General features: G+C 69.1%; 2 protein-coding genes across 3 annotated transcripts in view; both read left to right on the plus strand.

The window, feature by feature from the left end:
- Window positions 1–9402, plus strand: part of ITGA2B (integrin subunit alpha 2b) — a 33088-nt gene extending 23686 nt beyond the window's left edge. For both annotated transcript variants that reach the window (XM_075911239.1, XM_075911238.1), the window contains exon 30: window positions 8635–9402. In XM_075911239.1, coding sequence (XP_075767354.1) covers window positions 8635–8730 — 96 coding nt within the window. In that variant the 3' untranslated portion in view covers window positions 8731–9402. The remainder of the gene's footprint in view (window positions 1–8634) is intronic.
- Window positions 9403–13699: 4297 nt separating this feature from the next.
- Window positions 13700–23947, plus strand: part of FAM171A2 (family with sequence similarity 171 member A2) — a 31222-nt gene continuing 20974 nt past the window's right edge. The window contains exon 1 of the mRNA XM_075911481.1: window positions 13700–13903. Within this exon, the coding sequence (XP_075767596.1) occupies window positions 13807–13903 (97 nt within the window). The 5' untranslated portion in view covers window positions 13700–13806. The remainder of the gene's footprint in view (window positions 13904–23947) is intronic.

Below are 23947 nucleotides of genomic sequence, written 5' to 3' on the forward strand. Positions count from 1 at the left end.
ATGGGGGAGTCGCCTTCCTGCCCATGGTTGTGCCCCCCCCGCCATTGTCTGCCTCTCTCTGCTTTGCAGAACAGGCTCTGCTGGCCCCCCCTTTGTTCCCACCGTGGTGGCTCTTGGTAGTAGCTACAGGATGTGTGTTTGGGGGGGGGGGTGTTTTTTTCCTCGACAAACTTTTAGCCCGTGTGTTTTAGCCGTGTGGGCAAGGGCAGCACTGTCAGTGGAGGGGGTGTTGGGTCTGGGACGGAGGTTGGGAGCAGAAGGGAGCTTGGGATAGAGGACTGGGGTGCAGGGGGGTGTGGGGCCTGAGAGGGACTTTCAGTGAAGGAGGGGGCTGTGACCTGGAGCAGAGCTGGGGTGCAGGGTCCAGAGGGGGTGGGGGGTAAGAGGGGTGCAAGGTCTGGGAGGGAGTTGTGACCCGGAGGAGGTGGGGATAGTGATCTGGGACGAGGGGGTGGCGGAGGCAGGCTCTGGCTGGGAGGTTCATACCTAGGTGGTTCCCAGCCAGCAGCCCTGCAGGAACCTGAGACCGGCTCCATGCCTGTGTGCTGGGAAGGCTGCTCCACGTGGCTCTGCTCCAGCGTGAGGTGGGGAGTGAGGAGGCTTCATTCGCTGCTCCTGCCTCCAGCAAAATTTCTCAGTGCCTATTGGCCGAAAACTGGCCAATGGGAGCTCAGGGATTTTGCTGGGGGTGGGGACAGTGCACAAATTCTCCTGTCCCTCCCCAGCTTGCAGAGCAATTAGCAGCCAGCTGTTTTAAACAGCGTGAGCTGCTCTGCAATAAGGGTGCCAGCGAGGTGGCCATGGGCCGGATCCAGCTGCTAGCGGCCCCTGGTGTCACAGCCATTGGATCGCTTTCCTTGGGAGGGTATCAGGCCTCGTGGCCAAGGGGAAGCGGTGGACGTGGGATACCTAGACTTCAGTGAGGCATTTGACACGGTCTCGCATGATCTTATTGATAAACTAGGCAAATGCAGCCCAGATGGGACTACCGTCAGGTGGGTGCGTATCCGGGTGGAGAACCGTTCTTGTCAATAGTTATTAGGTGCAGAGGAGTCGGGCCGGGCTGCCCTGGGCTCAGACAGAACGGCTGTTCCCATCCCTGCCTATTCGCTGCCAGGGCAAGAGCATTCTCCGAAGAGCTGCCATGACCGTAAGAGCCTCTGCGCGGGGTGAAAGCGAGAGCGCTCCAGGTACAGCACCTGGCGATGGAGCAGGTAGAGAGGCCAGCTCTGGAACCGGGATCCCAGGGAGCCTCCTGCCATGACAGCGGCGAAGAGGAAGCCCACCTCACCCTGGGCAGACAGGCCACCCAAGGGGCGATCCCCCGGCAGAAGCCGACCTCAGCACCAAGGGAGAGGCTTCAGGGTACACGGGCGCTACAACCCCTGAGGGCCGTGTCCGCAAAGATACACGCCCTGCGGTCTCGGTACTGAAGCCCAAGAAGACGGCCCCTGCGCATCGGTGCCGCCACAGCTGGTGCCCAAACCACCACAGCAGCCCGCAGCTAAGGGCCGACAGGAACCCTCGGTACCGACCCCATGGATGGCACAGGGCCACGCAGTACTGCAATGGATCCAGCCCTCTGCGCCGACGGCACCGGCCTTTCCTCCCGCTTCGGGGCTGGGCACGCCGTTGTCCGGTACCACCAGCACACCTGCCTGGAGGGCCCAAGCAGACTAGCAACTCCACCAAGCTCGGCCCCTCCGCTCTGACCCTGACGACGAGGAAGAAATCTCCTTCACCCCAGGACACTCGTCCCGAAGCAGCAGCAGAGCCAGCCCCAGATGTGGCATTCCCACGGTTCCAGCCGTGGCAGGGAGGGGCCCCTGGGCTCGGTAGGAGCTTGGCCCCGGCACGGCGGTGGCAGTGCTGACTCGGGCGGTGGTCCCCAAACCACCTGCCTCCAGCGGGTCTGATGCTGCCCAGGAGGGGGTGGAAGGTCTGAAGGACACGCAGGAGGAAGACACCCGCCGAGTCGGGATGCCCCTTCCGCCAACGGCGGACAGCGACCGCAAACACGAGTTGACTGACATTTTACAGGCTTCCCACCATCTGAAACAGCCGTGGCAGCCGGCGAGGCCGTGCTGGGCCCCGCGGAGGGTTTGTGGCAAACACCAGCCTCGATTCCCACCCCCAGAAAGGGCTGGCAGGAAGTAACATCTTCCTGACCGAGGGGCTGAATGTTTACCCGCCTGGCACCCAACTCCCCCGTGGCGGGTGCAGCCCAGAGCAGGGGCAAGCAGGCCCAGTAGAAATCCACTCCCTGTGACAAAGAAAGGAAGAGACCAGACATCCGGGGAGGAAATCCACCTCCAGCACCCTCCCGACTCGGCCGGCTGGTTATTCAACACAGCTAGCAAAGGCCTTGGAGAAAATGAAACCAGCTGCCCAAGTCCGGCACAGATGGCGGAGCCCTCACAGCACAAAGGGCACTGCTGGTTCCCGCGCCGCCTCCAGGTCTTGGGCCCAGCAGAGGTCACGCGCTGGGTCTCTGGATTTCCGCCGTTGGCGCAGGACTCGGTTCAGGAGACGCCCGTGGAGGGACAGAGGCTTTTTCCTGCCTCCCGGACAGATGCTTCAGTGCACTCGCTCAAGGATGTGGGTGCTACATTAAAAGCCTGGAGCAGGCGTGTCCCTCCGCCAACAAGAAACTGAATGGCCTCTCCAGGCCCGAGTTACCGCCTCGGGCGAGGCAGCAGCAGTGCAGGCAGGCTCAGGAGCTACCCACCACGTCCCAGTGCCCCGTGGCAGGCAGACGTTTTGAACAGCTGGCCGAGGGTTCCATGTGGTTTCCACCAGCCACTCCGTACCGGTTCAGCCGCCAGCCTGGCCACCGTGCATGGCCAGGATTGCCACAGAGCGATGGGCCTTAGAAGTCTTAGCGAGAGGCCTCATGATTCCCTTCCTCACCTTTCCTCCAACCTACCCCCGCCCCTCTTCAGGGACCCTCCCGAGTCTCTGCTCCAGATGGGCAATAGTGCGTGCGCCAGCGTGCTGGAGGGGCTTTTACTCCAGATACTTTCTCAGGCTATGTCTACACTACACTGACCTATCGGGAAAGGTTCCCAAAACGCACCCCGCACTTTGCGCACCTTTTTCCCATCGTTTTGTCGGAAGAGTCTTTTCTGAATTTGGCCCGTCTACACTGGGCCAAATTGGGGAAAAAACCCTCTTTTGGAAGAGCCCTTTTTCCTCGTGGGGCTGCTCTCCTGCAAAAGAAAAGTGGAAGAGCAGACACGTTCCCTGGACGCGACGGAGTTTTTCCGGGATCCTGCTGGTATCCCAGAAAACCCCGGCGTGTGGACATAGCCCCTCTCCAGAAAGCTCCGGGGCTGGAGACCCACCCTGGACCTGCGCAGGCAGAACAAGGACTTAGAAAGGCAACGAGGCAGCTTGGGAGCCCCGGCAAAGACCATCCCGGCCCCGGAGAAAGGAAACTGGAGCTCGTCCCTCGCCTGCAGGCTGTTCTCTCCACGTGGCAGTTCGGCCTTCGCGCTGACAGGGCCGCGGGTTATTCTAGGTCCTGCCCTTCGGCCTCTCCTCAGCGCCGAGTTTTCTCCAAGGCCCTGGCTGTGGCCGTGGCCCATCCAAGAAAATCAAGGGTAGGAATTTCCCCTTTGCTGGGCGACTCCCTGCTCGTAGCTCCCGCGGAGCCAGAGGCCAGGCGAGGGCCACGGCAGAACCCAGCCATTCCCACTGCACATGCGCCTCGCGCCTCACCCACCCAGGAGCTGGAGCCAGGCTGGAGCGCGGCGCGCAGCCCGACCGCCAGTACTAAGGGTCCACGCCTTGGCCACGGGCTGCCCCGTGACGCCTGCCAGCCAGCGCCTGCCGCTGCTCCGCCGCGTGTCTGCCAGCACAGACCTCGTCCCTCGCGCCAGGCTGCACGTGCAGGCGCGGCCTCTCATGGGCTTCCGGCCCCACGCTCACCCTTCGCGCCCTGCAGACAAGGCCAGGGAACCCCTGGAGCCCCCTTCCGACAGAACCCACGGTCACTGCCCTAGAGGGCTGGGCGCACGCGCCAGCGGCTCCAGCACCCTCCGGAACGCGGCCGGCACACCAGCCCCCAGAGGAGCGTGCGTGCTCTCTTCCCGCAGCTGAGAATTCTCCCAGACCGCGCCAGCCAGGCATCTCGGCAAGGGAGCCCGGCGCTGTGGCCGTGCCGCACTCGGCACCGGATCGCCACGCAGCAGCTGTCTCCCAGGCCAGCACAATGCCTGCGTGGCCCAGGGGGGCCATGGATTTCATCAAGGGCCCGATGGGAGACCCCCCCAGCCCTGCGCACCCATCACGGGCCCGATGGGAGACCCCCCCAGCCCTGCGCACCCATCACGGGCCCGATGGGAGACCCCCCCCAGCCCTGCGCACCCATCACGGGCCCGATGGGAGACCCCCCCCAGCCCTGCGCACCCATCACGGGCCCGATGGGAGACCCCCCCCAGCCCTGCGCACCCATCACGGGCCCGATGGGAGACCCCCCCCAGCCCTGCGCACCCATCACGGGCCCGATGGGAGACCCCCCCAGCCCTGCGCACCCATCACGGGCCCGATGGGAGACCCCCCCCAGCCCTGCGCACCCATCACGGGCCCGATGGGAGACCCCCCCCAGCCCTGCGCACCCATCACGGGCCCGATGGGAGACCCCCCCAGCCCTGCGCACCCATCACGGGCCCGATGGGAGACCCCCCCAGCCCTGCGCACCCATCACGGGCCCGATGGGAGACCCCCCCAGCCCTGCGCACCCATCACGGGCCCGATGGGAGACCCCCCCAGCCCTGCGCACCCATCACGGGCCCGATGGGAGACCCCCCCAGCCCTGCGCACCCATCACGGGCCCGATGGGAGACCCCCCCAGCCCTGCGCACCCATCACGGGCCCGATGGGAGACCCCCCCCAGCCCTGCGCACCCATCACGGGCCCGATGGGAGACCCCCCCAGCCCTGCGCACCCATCACGGGCCCGATGGGAGACCCCCCCAGCCCTGCGCACCCATCACGGGCCCGATGGGAGACCCCCCCCAGCCCTGCGCACCCATCACGGGCCCGATGGGAGACCCCCCCAGCCCTGCGCACCCATCACGGGCCCGATGGGAGACCCCCCCAGCCCTGCGCACCCATCACGGGCCCGATGGGAGACCCCCCCCAGCCCTGCGCACCCATCACGGGCCCGATGGGAGACCCCCCCAGCCCTGCGCACCCATCACGGGCCCGATGGGAGACCCCCCCAGCCCTGCGCACCCATCACGGGCCCGATGGGAGACCCCCCCAGCCCTGCGCACCCATCACGGGCCCGATGGGAGACCCCCCCAGCCCTGCGCACCCATCACGGGCCCGATGGGAGACCCCCCAGCCCTGCGCACCCATCACGGGCCCGATGGGACACCCCCCCAGCCCTGCGCACCCATCATGGGCCCGATGGGAGACCCCCCAGCCCTGCGCACCCATCACGGGCCCGATGGGACACCCCCCCAGCCCTGCGCACCCATCACGGGCCCGATGGGAGACCCCCCCAGCCCTGCGCACCCTCTCCCTGAGGGGGCTTTGCGCAAATAGACGTCTCGGCCACACGCCCTGTGCTGCTCCAGGGCAGGGCAGGGCAGGGCAGGGCAGGGCAGGGCAGGAGCTCTGTGGGAGAGATCAGCTGCTCTCACACTCTCCTCCAGGCCTTCCCACCCATTCCCCTCCTCAGCAAAGTCACAGGCCAGAGTCACCGTGAGAGCACCCGCATGGCCCAGGCAATCCTGGTCCCCTGGCCTGTCCCAGCTCTCAGCGGCTCCTCCGAGTCCTCCACATCCTGCCTCGGGCCAGGGCCAGGGCCTCCGCGGCGGATCACGCAGGACCTCCCTCTCCGGACGCGCGGCAGTCCAATCAGCAGCTGCCGTAAGGCAAGCCCAAGGGCCGATTTGCAGAAGTGGCGCCGTGTCTCTGAGCACCTTCCCGCACGTCGGCCATCTGTCACACTGGGCTTGGAGTTCCTCCTTTCCCTGCGGACACAGAACCCTCCGGATTCATCGGAAACGGGCCACTGAGGCTTAGTCTGCACTGCGGGGCTTGTGTGCAGGAAGCCGTTTGCGCAGGAGTTTTTGCGCCAAAACACGTCCAGACCTCACAGTGCATTGCACAAGCCTGGGACCGCTTGGACGCTCTTGCGCAAGGAAGCTCCGATGGCCATTCACAGACCGGCCATCAGCAGGCCTGTGCTTTCTCTGATAGGGGCTTTCTTGCACAAAGACCCCTCCGGAGCGGCAAGAGCTACAGTGCAGAAAGGAGTTAGTCCTTGCGGGGGAGGGAATAACGCCCGGTAAGAGCCCTCTGCTCTGTCGATTGTCTTGTGCGAAAACGTGCTTGAGGGGTGGGCGCTCTGCCGATTTTGGCACAAAAACCTTGTAGTGTAGATGTAGCCAGAGTGGCTCCTTCTAGTCAGCCCGGCGCCAACGACGGCCACGCGAGATTTTCAGAGCCGACCACCAAGACACTGGTAAAGGGGCTTAGCCCCACCTTCCCCCCGTAAGGCCGACAGGGCCATCGTGGGATCTCAGCCTTGTCCCTGACTCCTTGACCCGCTCTCCCTGGGAGCCGCTGGTGACGTGATCCCTGCTGCGCCCTTCCACGGATGTGGCTTCCTTGCTCGCGCTCCCAGCCGCCAGAAGGGTCAGCGCGTGGCAGCGCACGTGGCAGATCCGCCATTCACGATCTTCTGCAAAGTCGTGCTAAGACCACAGCCGAAAGTGCTCCCAGGTAGTGTCTCCGGCCCACCTCGGTGAGCCTCGTTCCAGCAAGCGCCCCGTCCACACTCCACGCTGGATGTTCGCTGGGCAATTGCTTTCCAGCTAGCTGGAGCGTAGTGCTGCCGAGGCTCTCCCAGGCTGCGCCGGCGGGCAGGCCGTTTCCAGACAGGCTTCCAAACTGGATAAGGAATTGTATTAAAGCTCGCCCTGACATCAATAAGGTGGCACTGCCGCCCAGCTGTGGGCGCACTCCACCAGGGCGGTGGCCGCCTCCACGGCCTTCCCCCACCACGTGGCTGTTATGGGCATTTGTAGGGCAGCACCACAGGCCTCTGCACACAGCTTTACAAAACCCTGTGCTATGGACACTTGCGCATCGCAGTCCTCTCCGCCCCCTTCCTCCAGACCCCAGGGCACTGCTCCATGATCGATTCTGTCGCCCATTCCCACCCTCTGACACACAGACGCTGGGGACACCATCCCTGCCTGCCCAGGCTAACAGTCACTGATGGACCTACCCTCCAGGAATGTAGCTAGCTCTTTTTTTGAACCCTGTTAAAGTCCCAGTCTTCACAACATCATCTGGCAAGGAGTTCCACAGGTTGACTGTGCTACATGAAGAAAAACTTCCTTTTGGTTGTTTTAAACCCACTGCCTATTAATTTCATTTGGTGACCCGTAGTTCTTATATTGTGCGACTGGATAAATAATTTTTCCTTATTTACTTTTTCCACACCCGTCATGATTTTATAGACCTCTAGCCTATCCCCTCAGTCTCCTCTTTTCTAAGCTGAAAAGTCCCCGACTTTTTAATCTCTCTTCATATGGGACCCGTTCCAACCCCCTAAAAGACCTGCTGGGCCTTATGTCCCACGGCCGCTGCCCATAGGGGTGCCCCTGCTGCCCAGGGTGACTTTGTGCCCGGTGGCGAGTGCCAGGCCTTCCCGAGGCCAGTGGCAGCATATCGCAGCTCGTCCTGCCTGGCCCTGGCCCGCTCACAAGGCCACTTTGGGGGGATGTCAGCACACGGGGTGCTGGGGGCAGCACCTTGCTGTGGTCTCCCTCCTAAGCTGGGCTGCAGGTTGCTTTGCTGGCTCTTTGCAGCCCCGCTGCACGCAGGTCCCAGCACTCCTGGCTCGGCCTCGAAGGGGGGGAGCTCTGGGAGAGGCCGGCCCCTTCAGGCGTCTCCAGGGCCCTGTGGGGCAGGCCTAGGTTAGGCCTTGGCCACAGGCCAGGTGGGTCCAGGCAAGCCGTCAGCGTCCCGGCAGGGCAGTCAGGCCCAAAGGGCAGAGCGGGGGTGGTGGAGGAGTTGGTAGTCAGGTCCCAGGCTTCCTGGGTTTCAGGGCCTGGGTCCAAGCCCAGCCCAGTTGGAAGCCGAGTTCAGGGACTGGGGTGGGCGGTACAGCAGCTATGGAAGGTTAATGCTGCTGCCTCAGACACCCCTTGGTTTTATATGCAGTGGGGAGCCAATCAGGAGGCATGAAGCTGCTGCCTGTCAAAGCCTTGAGGCGGGACTTCCCATAACCGGTGGCCACAGCAGGACGCTGGCCGTAGGGCACAGGCTGGTTACAGCTGCCGGGCAGCAGGACCTCGGCTCAGCCCGGGGAGAGGGGTCCAGCCAGCGGGGCCCCAGCCATTGGACTGCAGCTCAATGGGAGGAGGGGCAAAATCACCTCCTGTTCCTATTGCTCTGGGGGGGGACTCTGCCTGCCACAGCCCTGATTGGCAGCTCTTCCCCAGGAGGCGGGGCAGTGAGGAAGGCAGCCAATCAGAGGAGGTTTCAGCGCCCCCTAGCAGAGCCCGGCCGCCAGGCAGTGCTGGGGGCTGCCGTGGGAGAGGCAGGGAACGGGCCGGGGGGGTCGCTGTTCTGGGGGGCTCCTCGGCATCGTTGTTTCCCTCTCTCACAGATGGGGTTTTTCAAGAGGACCCGGCCCCCCACGGACGAGGAGGAGGAGCTAACGAGCGACGAGACGGGGGAGCCATGCACAGGGAGGGGCCACTAGGGGGCACCCCCCAACCTGGTCACCCTCTTCTGCGCCCATCTCTGCCATGCCTGTGCCAGCCCGACGGACAGACACCCCCTGCCCCCAGCCTCGCCAGCACCTCTCCCAGCCCCCCTCGCAGCCCAGGGCACGTCCTGGCACCAGAGCAGATGTGGGTAGGGCTGGCGAGAGAAAAGTGCCCGCGGCCTGCCAGCCACTCAGCCCCGGGCTCTCAGTCCTGCCCCCGGCACTCAAGGCAGAGGCCGAGACCCTGTTTGATCCGCTCACCTGCCCCCTCTGGAGCCCAGGCCAAGCCCAGAGCTGGGGGGACCAGAGGCCCACAGGCAGGGAATTGACGAGGTGACAGATCCACCTGCCCCTGCTGCAGAGGAAGGTGGAGACCCCCCCCGTTCCTGCCCATCCGCCCCGGGGGCAAATTCCTTCCTGACCCCAACCCTGGCTGAGCAGCTGGCCCCAGAGCTGGGAGCGCACGAGTGTGATGGCTGGGGCCGTGCCCGGCCCTGCTACTTGGTGCCACCCCGGCAGCTGCTGATCCGCCCTAGGGGACCCCAGGCCCCAGCTGCTCCTTGGAGCAATCTCCCCACGCCTGTGTCGCGGCAGGGAATTGCAGCCTCCTGCCGAGGCCATGCAATAAACGTGCTGCCAGCACCCTGTGTGGGGTCCGTTCCTGGCTCAGATGGGGTGGGGGGTGTGGAGGTGGCAGCGGGATCCGCACCTGGGGGGCAGCGGTTTTCCTCAGCTTCCCTGCAGCGCCCGCTCCCCCGCTCTGCTCCCAGGGCTGGCCCGGCCGGGCAAGGTGGCTGAGGGGGGGTGTGGCAGGGTGAGTGTGTGTGTGTGGCAGGTGGGGGAGGAGGGTGCGAGTGGCTGGGGGGGTGTGGGTGGCAGGCGGGGGTGGGGTGGACGGCTGAGGTTGGGGGAGGGCGGCTGAGGAGATGTGTGTAGGCAGCTGGGGTGTGTGTGTGGCTGAGGGGGATGGCAGGCAGGGGTGTGTGTGAGCTTGAGGGTGTGTGTAGGCAGCTGAGGGGGATGTGGCAGGCAGGGGTGGGGTGGGCGGCTGAGGGGGCTGGCAGGCAGGGGTGGGGTGGGCGGCTGAGGGGTGTGTGTGAGCTTGAGGGTGTGTGTAGGCAGCTGAGGGGGATGTGGCAGGCAGGGGTGTGTGTGTGTGAGTGGCTGAGGTGGGTGTAAGTGGCTGGAGGGGGGTGTGGACGGCTGAGGGGGGATGGCAGGCTGGGGGGGTGTGGGCGGCAGGCGGGGGGGCAGTTGAGGGGATGTGCACTGTGCAGCCGGTTGGAAACATGCAGACTAACCCCACTCCCACCAGCCCCAGAAGCGCGGATTGGGTCCAGCCTGGCCTAGCCCCCCCGCCTGTGGCAGGTGCAGGTGAGGTGCTCAGGAGGAAGGAGGCCCTGGAGCTAGTGGGGGTCGGTCCCCAGCCCCTCTGCTGGCCATGAAGCCAGCCCCTCCCCCCACTGCACGAGGCCCTGGTCTGCTCAGCCCTGGGCAGCTAGTGTAGACAGGCGCCTGCCACGTGGCCTCCTGGGGAGGGCAACCCGGCACCCACAGGGTCACTGCTCTGCCCGCCCCGGAGCCTCCCTCCAGAGCTGGCAGTCCCCCAGCGGGAGCGAGGGGGGGCTGGCGAAGTGGGGGCTGGGAGAGAAGGGGGGGCTGGCGGAGGGGGGGCGGGAGAAAGGGGGGGCTGGGAGAGAAGGGGGGCTGGCGGAGTGGGGGCTGGGAGAGAAGGGGCTGGTGGAGGGGGGGCGGGAGCGAGGGGGGTTGGCGGAGTGGGGGCTGGGAGAGAAGGGGGGCTGGCGGAGGGGGGCCGGGAGCGAGGGGGGGCTGGGGGCTGGCGGAGTGGGGGCTGGGAGAGAAGGGGGGCTGGCGGAGGGGGGGCGGGAGCGAGGCGGGCTGGGGGCTGGCGGAGGGGAGGCTGGGAGAGAAGGGGGGCTGGCGGAGGGGGGGCCGGGAGCGAGGGGGGGCTGGGGGCTGGCAGAGTGGGGGCTGGGAGAGAAGGGGGGCTGGCGGAGGGGGGCCGGGAGTGAAGGGGGGCTGGGGGCTGGCAGAGTGGGGGCTGGGAGAGAAGGGGGGCTGGCGGAGGGGGGCGGGAGCGAGGGGGACTGGGGGCTGGCGGAGGGGGGGCTGGGAGAGAAGGGGGGCTGGCGGAGGGGGGCGGGAGCGAGGGGGGCTGGGGGCTGGCGGAGGGGGGCGGGAGCGAGGGGGGCTGGGAGAGAAGGGGGGCTGGCGGAGGGGGGCTGGGAGAGAAGGGGGCTGGCGGAGGGGGGCGGGAGCGAGGGGGGGCTGGGAGAGAAGGGGGGCTGGCGGAGGGGGGCGGGAGCGAGGGGGGCTGGGAGAGAAGGGGGGCTGGCGGAGGGGGGCGGGAGCGAGGAGGACTGGGGGCTGGCGGAGGGGGGCTGGGAGAGAAGGGGGGTTGGCGGAGGGGGGGCGGGGGCTGGCGGAGTGGGGGCTGGGAGAGAAGGGGGGCTGGCGGAGGGGGGGCTGGGAGAGAAGGGGGGTTGGCGGAGGGGGGCTGGGGGCTGGCGGAGTGGGGGCTGGGAGAGAAGGGGGGCTGGCGGAGGGGGGCCGGGAGCGAGAGGGGGCTGGGGGCTGGCGGAGTGGGGGCTGGGAGAGAAGGGGGGCTGGCGGAGGGGGGCCGGGAGTGAGGGGGGGCTGGGGGCTGGCAGAGTGGGGGCTGGGAGAGAAGGGGGGCTGGCGGAGGGGGGCCGGGAGCGAGAGGGGGCTGGGGGCTGGCGGAGTGGGGGCTGGGAGAGAAGGGGGGCTGGCGGAGGGGGGCCGGGAGTGAGGGGGGGCTGGGGGCTGGCAGAGTGGGGGCTGGGAGAGAAGGGGGGCTGGCGGAGGGGGGCGGGAGCGAGGGGGACTGGGGGCTGGCGGAGGGGGGGCTGGGAGAGAAGGGGGGCTGGCGGAGGGGGGCGGGAGCGAGGGGGGCTGGGGGCTGGCGGAGGGGGGCTGGGAGAGAAGGGGGGCTGGCGGAGGGGGGCGGGAGCGAGGGGGGCTGGGAGAGAAGGGGGGCTGGCGGAGGGGGGCGGGAGCGAGGGGGGCTGGGAGAGAAGGGGGGCTGGCGGAGGGGGGCTGGGAGAGAAGGGGGGCTGGCGGAGGGGGGCGGGAGCGAGGGGGGCTGGGAGAGAAGGGGGGCTGGCGGAGGGGGGGCGGGAGCGAGGGGGGCTGGGAGAGAAGGGGGGCTGGCGGAGGGGGGCGGGAGCGAGGGGGGCTGGGGGCTGGCGGAGGGGGGGCTGGGAGAGAAGGGGGGCTGGCAGAGGGGGCGGGAGCGAGGGGGGCTGGGGGCTGGCGGAGGGGGGCGGGAGCGAGGGGGGCTGGGGGCTGGCGGAGGGGGACGGGAGCGAGGGGGGCTGGGGGCTGGGGGCTGGGAGAGAAGGGGGGTTGGTGGAGGGGGGGCTGGGGGCTGGCGGAGGGGGACGGGAGCGAGGGGGGCTGGGGGCTGGCGGAGGGGGGGCTGGGAGAGAAGGGGGGTTGGTGGAGGGGGGGCTGGGGGCTGGCGGAGGGGGGCGGGAGCGAGGGGGGCTGGGGGCTGGCGGAGGGGGACGGGAGCGAGGGGGGCTGGGGGCTGGCGGAGGGGGGGCTGGGAGAGAAGGGGGGTTGGTGGAGGGGGGGCTGGGGGCTGGCGGAGGGGGGCGGGAGCGAGGGGGGCTGGGGGCTGGCGGAGGGGGACGGGAGCGAGGGGGGCTGGGGGCTGGCGGAGGGGGGGCTGGGAGAGAAGGGGGGTTGGTGGAGGGGGGGCTGGGGGCTGGCGGAGGGGGGCGGGAGCGAGGGGGGCTGGGGGCTGGCGGAGGGGGACGGGAGCGAGGGGGGCTGGGGGCTGGCGGAGGGGGGGCTGGGAGAGAAGGGGGGTTGGTGGAGGGGGGGCTGGGGGCTGGCGGAGGGGGGCGGGAGCGAGGGGGGCTGGGGGCTGGCGGAGGGGGACGGGAGCGAGGGGGGCTGGGGGCTGGCGGAGGGGGGGCTGGGAGAGAAGGGGGGTTGGTGGAGGGGGGGCTGGGGGCTGGCGGAGGGGGGCGGGAGCGAGGGGGGCTGGGGGCTGGCGGAGGGGGACGGGAGCGAGGGGGGCTGGGGGCTGGCGGAGGGGGGGCTGGGAGAGAAGGGGGGTTGGTGGAGGGGAGGCTGGGGGCTGGCGGAGGAGGGCGGGAACGAGGGGGGCTGGGGGCTGGCGGAGGGGGACGGGAGCGAGGGGGGCTGGGGGCTGGCGGAGGGGGACGGGAGCGAGGGGGGCTGGGGGCTGGGGGCTGGGAGAGAAGGGGGGTTGGCGGAGGGGGGGCTGGGGGCTGGCGGAGGGGGACGGGAGCGAGGGGGGCTGGGGGCTGGCGGAGGGGGGGCTGGGAGAGAAGGGGGGCTGGCAGAGGGGGCGGGAGCGAGGGAGGCTGGGGGCTGGCGGAGGGGGACGGGAGCGAGGGGGGCTGGGGGCTGGGGGCTGGGAGAGAAGGGGGGTTGGTGGAGGGGGGGGCTGGGGGCAGGCGGAGGGGGGCGGGAGCGAGGGGGGCTGGGGGCTGGCGGAGGGGGACGGGAGCGAGGGGGGCTGGGGGCTGGCGGAGGGGGGGCTGGGAGAGAAGGGGGGTTGGTGGAGGGGGGGCTGGGGGCTGGCGGAGGGGGGCGGGAGCGAGGGGGGCTGGGGGCTGGCGGAGGGGGACGGGAGCGAGGGGGGCTGGGGGCTGGCGGAGGGGGGGCTGGGAGAGAAGGGGGGTTGGTGGAGGGGGGGGCTGGGGGCAGGCGGAGGGGGGCGGGAGCGAGGGGGGCTGGGGGCTGGCGGAGGGGGACGGGAGCGAGGGGGGCTGGGGGCTGGCGGAGGGGGGGCTGGGAGAGAAGGGGGGTTGGTGGAGGGGGGGGCTGGGGGCTGGCGGAGGGGGGCGGGAGCGAGGGGGGCTGGGGGCTGGCGGAGGGGGGGGCGGCGCCGCGCCCGCAGCCCGCCAGGGGGAGCCCGGCCGCTCGGGCAGGGGGCGGCGCGCGCTGGAACAATCGCGCCGGAGCGGGTCCCACCCACCAGCCGGGCCAGTGTCTGTGCGGGCCGGGGCGGGAGCGCCCGGCCGGGCGGATACTGCGGCTCAGGCTCCCACGATGCCGCCCCGGCGCCGCCTCCTGCTGCTGCTCCTGCTCGCGGGCCACATCGGGCTGGCGCCGGGCAGGGCTACGGGGGAGCCGCCCAGCCCGCAGGGTGAGCCCGGGGGGCGCTGGGGGTCCCTGTCCGGGGGGCGCTGGAACTGGGGGGCCGCTGGGGGTCCCTGTCCGGAGGGCGCTGGAACTGGGGGGCCGCTGGGGGTCCCTGTCCGGGGGGCGCTGGAACTGGGGGGGCGCTGGGGGTCCCTGTCCGGGGGGCGCTGGAACTGGGGGGCCGCTGGGGGTCCCTGTCCGGGGGGCGCTGGAACTGGGGGGGCGCTGGGGGTCCCTGTCCGGGGGGCGCTGGAACTGGGGGGGCGCTGGGGGTCCCTGTCCGGAGGGCGCTGGGGGTCCCTGTCCGGGGGGCGCTGGAACTGGGGGGGCGCTGGGGGTCCCTGTCCGGGGGGCGCTGGAACTGGGGGGGGCGCTGGAACTGGGGGGGGGCGCTGGGGGTCCCTGTCCGGGGGGCGCAGCGGGCAGGGTCTGCAGATCGGGTCGCTGGCTCCCCACCCTACGGCACCCATCGCTCCAGCGCCCCTGGCGGGCCCCCCGTGGGTCTCGGCGGGGTGGGGTCTCGGGCTGGAATCGGGTCGGAGCTGACACGTCTGGCCGATTTCAAAGCATCCCCCACCCCGGCCCCCCCGACATCCCGCAGCCCCTCCCCCGGCTCGGGGGGGGGGTTTCCAGCGCCCCCGCCGCTGGCGACTTAACCCCTTCTCCCCGTGGCGGGGGGTTGCGGGTTTGCTGCCGGATTCCGGCTCCGGGGGCGCCCGCATCGCTTTGTGCTGGGGGCATTGGGGGGGGGGGGGCTGCGGCTCTGGGAGCCAGTGGATCCGGTACAGGCGGGGGGGGGGGGCTGGGGAGGACCCCTCCCCCCACCGTTGTTTTTCTCTCCCTTTGCGGCGCTATTTTATGGCCCCATTGTCTGCGCAGACAGCGCCTGGGAGCCGGGGTGGGCCCCGCTACCGGCCCGGGCACCCGGTGGGGGTGGGGGTGGGGCTGTGGCCCCCGGGCATGGCTGTGCGGGGGGGGGGTAGATGATCCCAATTGCTCCGATCACTGCTGCTTGATGAACGTGTCCAGCCCTTCCCTGTCCATCTCTCCCCATCCCTCCATCTGTCTCCGTCCGTCTGTCTGTCCCCACCACCCATTCATTTATCCGTCCATCCGTCTCCGCCCCCCCATTCATCCATTGGTCCGCATCCCGCCCATCTGCCTCTCCCTACGTACCCCATCCATCCGTCCGTCCGTCCTTGCACAGGCCTCTCTCCGTCCATCCATCTGTCCCTTATGTACCCCTATACACGTCTGTCCCCAAATAGGCCCCACAGTCTGTCCATCTGTCCCCACACGGGCCTTTCTGTCTGTTGGTCTGTCCCCATGCACACACCTTTGCCTGTCCCTGTACACAACCATCTGTCCCCAGACACAGTCCTGCATCTGTCTCCCCACACACCCCTCTGTCTGTCCGTCCATCTCCATACACACCCTCTGACTGCTAGCCTTGCACACATCTGTCTGTCCATCTCCATACACACCCTCTGACTGCTATCCTTGCACACGTCTGTCTGTCCATCTCCCTCTGCTAGCCTTGCACACGTCTGTCCGTCCATCTCCCTCTGTCTGCTAGCCTCGCACATGTCTGTCTGTCTGTCCATCTCCATACACACCCTCTGACTGCTAGCCTTGCACACGTCTGTCCGTCCATCTCCCTCTGTCTGCTATCCTCGCACATGTGTGTCTGTCTGGCCATCTCCATACACACCCTCTGACTGCTAGCCTCGCACACGTCTGTCCGTCCATCTCCCTCTGCTAGCCTCGCACACGTCTGTCCGTCCATCTCCCTCTGTCTGCTAGCCTCGCACATGTCTGTCTGTCTGTCCATCTCCATACACACCCTCTGACTGCTAGCCTTGCACACGTCTGTCCGTCCATCTCCCTCTGTCTGCTAGCCTCACACATGTCTGTCTGTCTGGCCATCTCCATACACACCCTCTGACTGCTAGCCTTGCACACGTCTGTCCGTCCATCTCCCTCTGTCTGCTATCCTCGCACATGTCTGTCTGTCTGGCCATCTCCATACACACCCTCTGACTGCTAGCCTCGCACACGTCTGTCCGTCCATCTCCCTCTGTCTGCTAGCCTCACACACGTCTGTCCGTCCATCTCCCTCTGCTAGCCTCGCACACGTCTGTCCGTCCATCTCCCTCTGTCTGCTAGCCTCGCACATGTCTGTCCGTCCATCTCCCTGTCTGCTAGCCTCGCACACGTCTGTCCGTCCGTCTCCATACACACCCTGTCTGCCAGCCTCTCGCACATCTGTCAGTTGGTTCATCTCTGCACACGCCCTCTGCCATCGTGGCACGTGACTGTCTGTCCACCCCCAGGTGCCCCTGCTCGCCCCACGTGCTCAGGCTGGGGGAGGCTGGAGCTGCTTGTGTGGCGCCTGTTGCAGTCCTGGCCGGAGGGCAGAGCCAGTTCCCTAGCAGTGGCGCCCTTCAATTCCCAGGCTTCTTCTCCCGGCACCCCCCCAGTGGCTGTGGCTGGAACAAAGATGGGGGGCCAGGGAGCGGCTGGGGCCGGACCTAGGGAACTGGCTCCTTCCCCATTCACACCTGCCACCTGGCCTGGGCCACGGGTTCAGGCGCCGCCACGTGGCCGTGTCTGGGTACTGGAGCCGCACTAGCCAGGAGGGGCTGCTGTGGGGTCTTGGGGTGCGCTGTGCCCAGTGCCTGGGTTCCTGGCAGCAGAAGCCTGGAGGCCTGGGTGATGGGCTGAGCTGGGGGGGGGGGGAGTGGAAAGGACCAGGTTGAACCTGCTGAGCTGAGTGGGGCTGGGCTCCAGCGCCTCTCTACAGGCCCTGGGGACTGGTCCCTGCCCCAAAGCAGGGCTGGGCCCGGAGGGGGAGGGGCTGGGGTGCAGGCAGCCCTGAGTGATTGGCAGAGGAGACCAGCCCAGATCATGGCACATGCTGGCCCTGCCTCCCCCGGATCCTGCCCCCTTTGGGGTGTCTGTTCTGCACCCTCAGCTCTGCACTCCGCTTGCTGGCGCACCTGACGGCGCGTGGCGGGCGCATCCCCGTTCCGGCCCTGCCTGCTGGCACAGCTGCCCGCGGCCCTGGCACCCGTGGCCGTGTGGGGAGGTCGCTAGCCGGGGTGGCGTGTCCCTGCCTGGGAGGGCTCCGGGCTGCCAAGGACTCGCTGAGCAGGGGGCGAGGGGCACGGGGAAGGAGGGGCCCAGCGGTGCCTCTGCCCTCCCCCCACTTCCCCCAGCCATGGCTGCCCTGGCGCTTTGCTCTGTGCTGGTGGCACCCGAGACGCTGGAGGGGGCAGAGCAGGAGCAAGAGCAAGAGCAGGAGCTGTATTTGGGGGTGACCCTGGCCTGCAAAGGGCTGGGGGGACATGGATGGGTGGGACCGCAAAGCTCCACTCTTGGCCTTTTCCTGTCTCTGCCTCCCCCCCCCCCGTACCTATCTCCCCCCGCTCTGTCCCCTCCCCCGTACCTATCTCCCCCCACTCTGTCCCCTCCCCCGTACCTATCTCCCCCCCGCACTGTCCCCTCCCCCGTACCTATCTCCCCCCGCTCTGTCCCCTCCCCCGTACCTATCTCCCCCCCGCACTGTCCCCTCCCCCGTACCTATCTCCCCCCGCTCTGTCCCCTCCCCCGTACCTATCTCCCCCCGCTCTGTCCCCTCCCCCCGTACCTATCTCCCCCCGCTCTGTCCCCTCCCCCCGTACCTATCTCCCCCCGCTCTGTCCCCTCCCCCGTACCTATCTCCCCCCGCTCTGTCCCCTCCCCCCCGTACCTATCTCCCCCCGCTCTGTCCCCTCCCCCCGTACCTATCTCCCCCTGCTCTGTCCCCTCCCCCCCGTACCTATCTCCCCCCGCTCTGTCCCCTCCCCCCCGTACCTATCTCCCCCCGCTCTGTCCCCTCCCCCCCGTACCTATCTCCCCCCGCTCTGTCCCCTCCCCCCGTACCTATCTCCCCCCGCTCTGTCCCCTCCCCCCCGTACCTATCTCCCCCCGCTCTGTCCCCTCCCCCCGTACCTATCTCCCTCTGCTCTGTCCCCTCCCCCCCGTACCTATCTCCCCCCGCTCTGTCCCCTCCCCCCCGTACCTATCTCCTCCCGCTCTGTCCCCTCCCCCCGTACCTATCTCCCCCCGCTCTGTCCCCTCCCCCCGTACCTATCTCCCCCCGCTCTGTCCCCCCCGTACCTATCTCCCCCCGCTCTGTCCCCTCCCCCCGTACCTATCTCCCCCCACTCTGTCCCCTCCCCCGTACCTATCTCCCCCCGCTCTGTCCCCTCCCCCCTACCTATCTCCCCCCGCTCTGTCCCCTCCCCCCTACCTATCTCCCCCCGCTCTGTCCCCTCCCCCCGCTCTGTCCCCTCCCCCGTACCTATCTCCCCCGTACCTATCTCCCCCCGCTCTGTCCCCTCCCCCCCGTACCTATCTCCCCCCGCTCTGTCCCCTCCCCCCCGTACCTATCTCCCCCCGCTCTGTCCCCTCCCCCCGTACCTATCTCCCCCCGCTCTGTCCCCTCCCCCCCCGTACCTATCTCCCCCCCGCTCTGTCCCCTCCCCCCGTACCTATCTCCCCCCGCTCTGTCCCCTCCCCCCGTACCTATCTCCCCCCGCTCTGTCCCCTCCCCCGTACCTATCTCCCCCCGCTCTGTCCCCTCCCCCGTACCTATCTCCCCCCGCTCTGTCCCCTCCCCCCGTACCTATCTCCCCCCGCTCTGTCCCCTCCCCCGTACCTATCTCCCCCCGCTCTGTCCCCTCCCCCGTACCTATCTCCCCCCGCTCTGTCCCCTCCCCCCTACCTATCTCCCCCCCCGCTCTGTCCCCTCCCCCGTACCTATCTCCCCCCGCTCTGTCCCCTCCCCCGTACCTATCTCCCCCCAGCTCTGTCCCCTCTCCCCATACCTATCTCCCCCCCCCCGCTCTGTCCCCTTCCCCCCATACTTATCTCCCCCCCGCTCTGTCCCCCCCTGTACCCATCTCCCCTGCTAGATTCTAACCCTACCCCATACCTACCCACCTCCCGCTGCTCTGCCCCCTCCCCCGGGTACCTGCCTCCCCCTGCTCTGCCCCCCACCTGACCCAGCCTGTTGCAGATGGGGGGCTGCAGCTGTTTGAATCCCGTCTGCTGGTCCCCAGGATCCATGGGGAATCCTGTGACTGATGTCCAGGGGCCGGGGGAGAGGATCTTTGGGGAGCTGGGCAGATGTGGGGAGGTCTGTGAGGATGGGGGTGAGCCAGGGCAGGAGGGTTTATGATTGGGCCGGGGAGCAGCCGGGGGAGCAGGGGTCTGTATTGGAGGGGCAGGGAGCTGGAAGCAAGGGGCCGTGGGGGGACGGTGGGGAGCCGGAGGCAGGGGGTCGTGGGGGGGACGGTGGGGAGCCGGGGTCAGGGAAGTCTGTGGTGGGGGTGGGGGGAAGCTGGAAGCAGGGGGCCGGGGGGGGACGGCGGGAAGCCGGGGGCGGGGGCCCGGGGGGGGACGGCGGGGAGCCGGGGGCGGGGGAATCTGTCCTGGCTCCTTGAGGAGCAGCGTGGGAAAGGGGCTTGCCTGGAAGTCTCCCTCGGTTGCCATGGCACCTGCTCCCCTGCCAGGCTGCTGCGCCGTGGGGCAGAGGAGCCGGCGCCCGCCCCATGGAGGCTGCAGGGGCTGCGGCCTCTCGATAGGGACCCCCCTGGGCCCTGGCTCTGCTCTGGGCCAGGTGGGTTACGCTCGTGGGGAGGGCACAGGGAGCCCCCAGGGGGGTCGGGCTCACTCCGGCCCCCAAACCAAACCCAGCGCTGTCTGGGGGGCCCCGCCTGCCACCCCCCGCCCTGGCGCCAGGCGAGGACCCCAGGAGCTTCCTGCCCAGCCCTGCCGGGGCCCCCACTCCCGCCCCGCAGCCCCTGCCCCCCCAGCCCTGCCGGGGCCCCTCACTCCCGCCCCGCAGCCCCTGCCCCCCCAGCCCTGCCGGGGCCCCTCACTCCCGCCCCGCAGCCCCTGCCCCCCCCAGCCCTGCCGGGGCCCCTCACTCCCGCCCCGCAGCCCCTGCCCCCCCAGCCCTGCCGGGGCCCCCACTCCCGCCCCGCAGCCCCTGCCCCCCCAGCCCTGCCGGGACCCCTCACTCCCGCCCCGCAGCCCCTGCCCCCCCAGCCCTGCCGGGGCCCCTCACTCCCGCCCCGCAGCCCCTGCCCCCCCAGCCCTGCCGGGGCCCCCACTCCCGCCCCGCAGCCCCTGCCCCCCCAGCCCTGCCGGGGCCCCTCACTCCCGCCCCGCAGCCCCTGCCCCCCCAGCCCTGCCGGGGCCCCTCACTCCCGCCCCGCAGCCCCTGCCCCCCCAGCCCTGCCGGGGCCCCTTACTCCCGCCCCGCAGCCCCTGCCCCCCCAGCCCTGCCGGGGCCCCTCACTCCCGCCCCGCAGCCCCTGCCCCCCCAGCCCTGCCGGGGCCCCTCACTCCCGCCCCGCAGCCCCTGCCCCCCCAGCCCTGCCGGGGCCCCTCACTCCCGCCCCGCAGCCTCAGCGTTGCCAGCCCTGGCCCGTGGCCGGCTCAGCTGATGCCTCTTGTCCCTGTCCTGCTGCCACATCCTTTGTTCTCCTTCCACCCAGCCCCAGCGGTGGGGGAGGCGCCCCCGATGCCTCCATGCCCGGCTGCAGAGACGAGGCGTCTCGCCCTCCCCAGGGATCGGCACTTTCCCTGCAGGGCACAGGGGCTGGGTGGCTCCTTGGCATGTACCACCTGCTCCTAGTTTATCCGTGTCTCCAGGGGTTCCCGTCCACGCTGGGGGCCACCCAGATGCCCTTCCCCTGAGCTGGCAGCTGTTTGCTAGGTGCCATGGCCTGCGGGGTGGGGGGCAGGCTGGGAAAGGGGAGGGGGCTGGCAGGGGTGTCCGTGGCTGTTAGCTCTCTGGGCAGGAGGGTGAAGGATGCTCGGACCCCCCATGCCCTTTGGCCCTAGTGAGAGGAGGTTGGGGTGCTGGGATGCCAGCAGGATGGCTGGACCGCAGGGGTGGGCAATGATTTTGGGTGGGGGCCACTCCAAGAATTTGGCAAGTGACCAAGGGCCTCATTCTTTCATGCTCTTCATGGAGGGGTGCAGGGTGGGGAGAGGGTTAGGGCCTGGGAGGGGCTATGGGTGCAGGAGCGGGGTGCCGAGGGTTTGAGGTGCCATGGGGCAGGGAGTTGGGGTGGAGGGGGCCCACCGACTGGAGGGGGGGGCGCATGTGCTCTCTGCACGCCCCTTGGGGGGCCTCCGGGCTGGTTTCCAGCCAGTGGAAGCTGCAAGATTGTGCTGAGGGTGGGGGCAGCGTGCAGAGCCCCCCAGGGCTGAGCAGAGAGCACAGGGCGGGCAGGGAGCCTGCCCGAGACTCGCGAGATGGTGCTGGATGGACAGGCGGTATTTTGCCTGCCTCTGCTGTGCTGCCTGTGTCAGGGCAGAGGCTCTGCTCCATGTTCCCCTCCACGCAACTGCTCCCGTCCCAGCCTGAATTCAAAGCTGTCCCAGCCCTGGGGTGCCCTGGGAAAGGAAGGTGCCCCCTTGAACATGGGGCTGCGTCTCAGGACTGCCGGGGCCCATGCCGCCAATGTACTGGAGGCCTCAGATGAGCCCCCTGGGCTCGGTTTCCTCCCTGCAATGTGGGGTGCCGCGTTCTAGGCTCTGGGGGTGCAGGGCTGGCAGGTCCTGGGCCGTCTGGCCTAGGAGGGGCTATTGCTCTGCCCGCTGGGCTCTAGAAGCTGGGATTGAGGGTCAGTCTCCCCCCTGTGGCCGTGGTTTCTACCTGGATGCTCCCCTCAGGGTGGCTACCTTCTGGGGAGATGCCCTGGGTGTCCCCCCTGGCAGCTGTGGCTCAGTGTGCCCTGGCCCCGTGCACGTGCTGAAATGCAGATGCAGCACCTCTGCGGTGCAGCCGCAAGCTCCTTTGGCATCAGCCCGGCTCTGCCTTGGGGCGGAGCAACTGGAGCTGGGGGACCCTGCGAGCTTTCAGGTCGCCTTCCGAACGGGCTATTGGCCTCCCCATGGCAGAGCACACGAGGGAGGCCAGGACCCGGGCCTGCCCCCTCCCGCGCTCAGTCCGGCCCCACCGGAAGCCCTGCAGCTTGGGACTCCACTGGGCCAGCATTAGGGGGTGACAGCTCCTTGGCCAGGGGACCCGTGAGGAGGGGGTAGGGAACGAGGAGTGGGGAAGGCACTGGGCGAGACTCAGCGGCTCAGGGTCGGTGTCCGCTTGGGGCTGGGTTTTCAAAGGCTCCTGGGAAATTCTGCCTTAAGCTCCCCCGTGCCTCAGTTTCCCTAGGACAGTTCATGCTTGGTTCTGCCTTGCCGGTTGCTGGGGCGCCCCTGGGCTCTCGCGGTGCAGTTGCCGTGCCTGGTGCCCAGCTCAGCATCCAGCTTTACTGTTCCTGGTCCCTGTTGTTGGGCTTTTGCCCAGCCTGCTCCTCAGGCCCTTGAGGGGGCGGAGCAGGATGGGGGAGCTGGCGCTGGAGCAGGAGCAGCCCAGGGCCTGGACGCTGAGTGGGAATCTGGCCAAGGCTGCCTGTCTGCCATGCAAGGCCAGGTTCCCCTCCTGGAATGGGCCCAGTTCAGAGCAGGGGGGTCCCTGCTGCACCCCCAGAGGAGGGGCAGGTGACTGCTGAGTGGGGCTCCAGCTGGGGAACTCCCTGCCCCCTGTGGGCAGAGCAGTGCCCGTCTCTGACCCAGTGGGAGGCCAGCACGTCCCTGGGGATCAGCTTGGTGCTCTGCTGTGGGAGGGCTGGGCGGCCCTGGGGGAGCCTCAGGGCATGGAGGGGATGGGGGAGAGGGGAAGAAGCACTGTGGGGTGGGGGCAGGAGGCCGGGGCCCCCAGGGACCTGCAAAATGGGTGTGGGCCCAGGCTGGTGGCTTGTGCAGTTTGGGGCTGCTGTGCCGGGGGGTGCAGGCCACCCCCAGAGTGACCAGGGCTCTGTTCAGACGCTGCTGGCTTCACTGGGCCCTGGTCTGGCAGGGGGGCAGTGGAGTCCAGTGGTGAGAGCCAGGGTGATGGTCCACTGGTGATTCAACCTGCCTTTGCCCTCAGTTTCCCCATCTTGTGAAGGGCCAGAGAGAGGCCTGGGAGCCAGGCTAGGCCATGCTGGGAGGGGTCTGTGGGCTTTGCCTGCTTCACCCTGTGGGTGGGGCCAGATGGCACCGAAAGTGCCGGGTGGGTGATGGGGGTGGGGCAGGGGGGCAATCATTTCCCCCAGGGTGCAGGCTCATCCCGGGAGGGGGGGGGGGGGGGCTGGCAGCGGGGGATGGGATTGGTCCTTTCAGAGCAGGGTTGCCGGGCGGCTTCAACAGAAACCCTGGGCACTGGCCGTGGCATCGCAATCGACGTCCCAGCGCCCGCCCGTTGGATTCTCCGCTTGGTTCCCAGGCAGGAAGCTCCAATACTGGACTGTCGGGTTCGAAGCCGGACCCCTGGCAGCCCTGTTCCAGAGCCCAGCAGAGCCACGGGGCGCACCGGGGGGGTAGGGATAGGGCAGCCCAGGGGGCTTGCAGCGTTCCCAGGCTGTCGAGAACCCTCCCTGGCTGGTGGGGGAGGCAGCGCCTGGCACTGGGGCAGGTGGGGTGGGTGGCTCTGTGCTCAGGGGAGAGGCCCCCTCCCTGCCCCCCAGATCTTCTTGCTGGGGGAGCGACCTGCTTTGGCCACCTGGCTAAGGGTGGCCTGGGCCTGACAGGCTGGACCAGCTGCCGGCTGCGTGCGGGCGGCAGGACGGCTGTTCCCTGGCGCGGGGCATTCCACCCCCAGCTGCACCCTCGGCCCCCGCCCACCCCACCCTGCTTTGCAATGCGCCCGCCTGTCCCTGGTATGCGCCCCCCGGCTGCTGGGGATGTGTCGCTAGCGCAGGCTGCTTCGAATTCCTGGGACTGAAGGGCCCGGCCATCTGGGGAACATCTGGGCGCAGACATCGCAGGCTGGCTGGCGGGGGGGGCTGGGGGCTGGGCTCTCGCAGCCCTGCAAGGGACTCACCTCCCCGCTCCACCCAGAGGCTCCGCCACAGAGGATCCACCCAGCGCTTGCTGAGCCAAGCCCCCCCACGTGCCCGCTGGGCCTGTTCTCGGGCCCCCCCCGCGCCCGCTGGGCCTGTTCTCG

This window comes from Pelodiscus sinensis, chromosome 29 (genome assembly GCF_049634645.1).
Source record: "Pelodiscus sinensis isolate JC-2024 chromosome 29, ASM4963464v1, whole genome shotgun sequence".
NCBI lineage: Eukaryota > Metazoa > Chordata > Testudines > Trionychidae > Pelodiscus > Pelodiscus sinensis.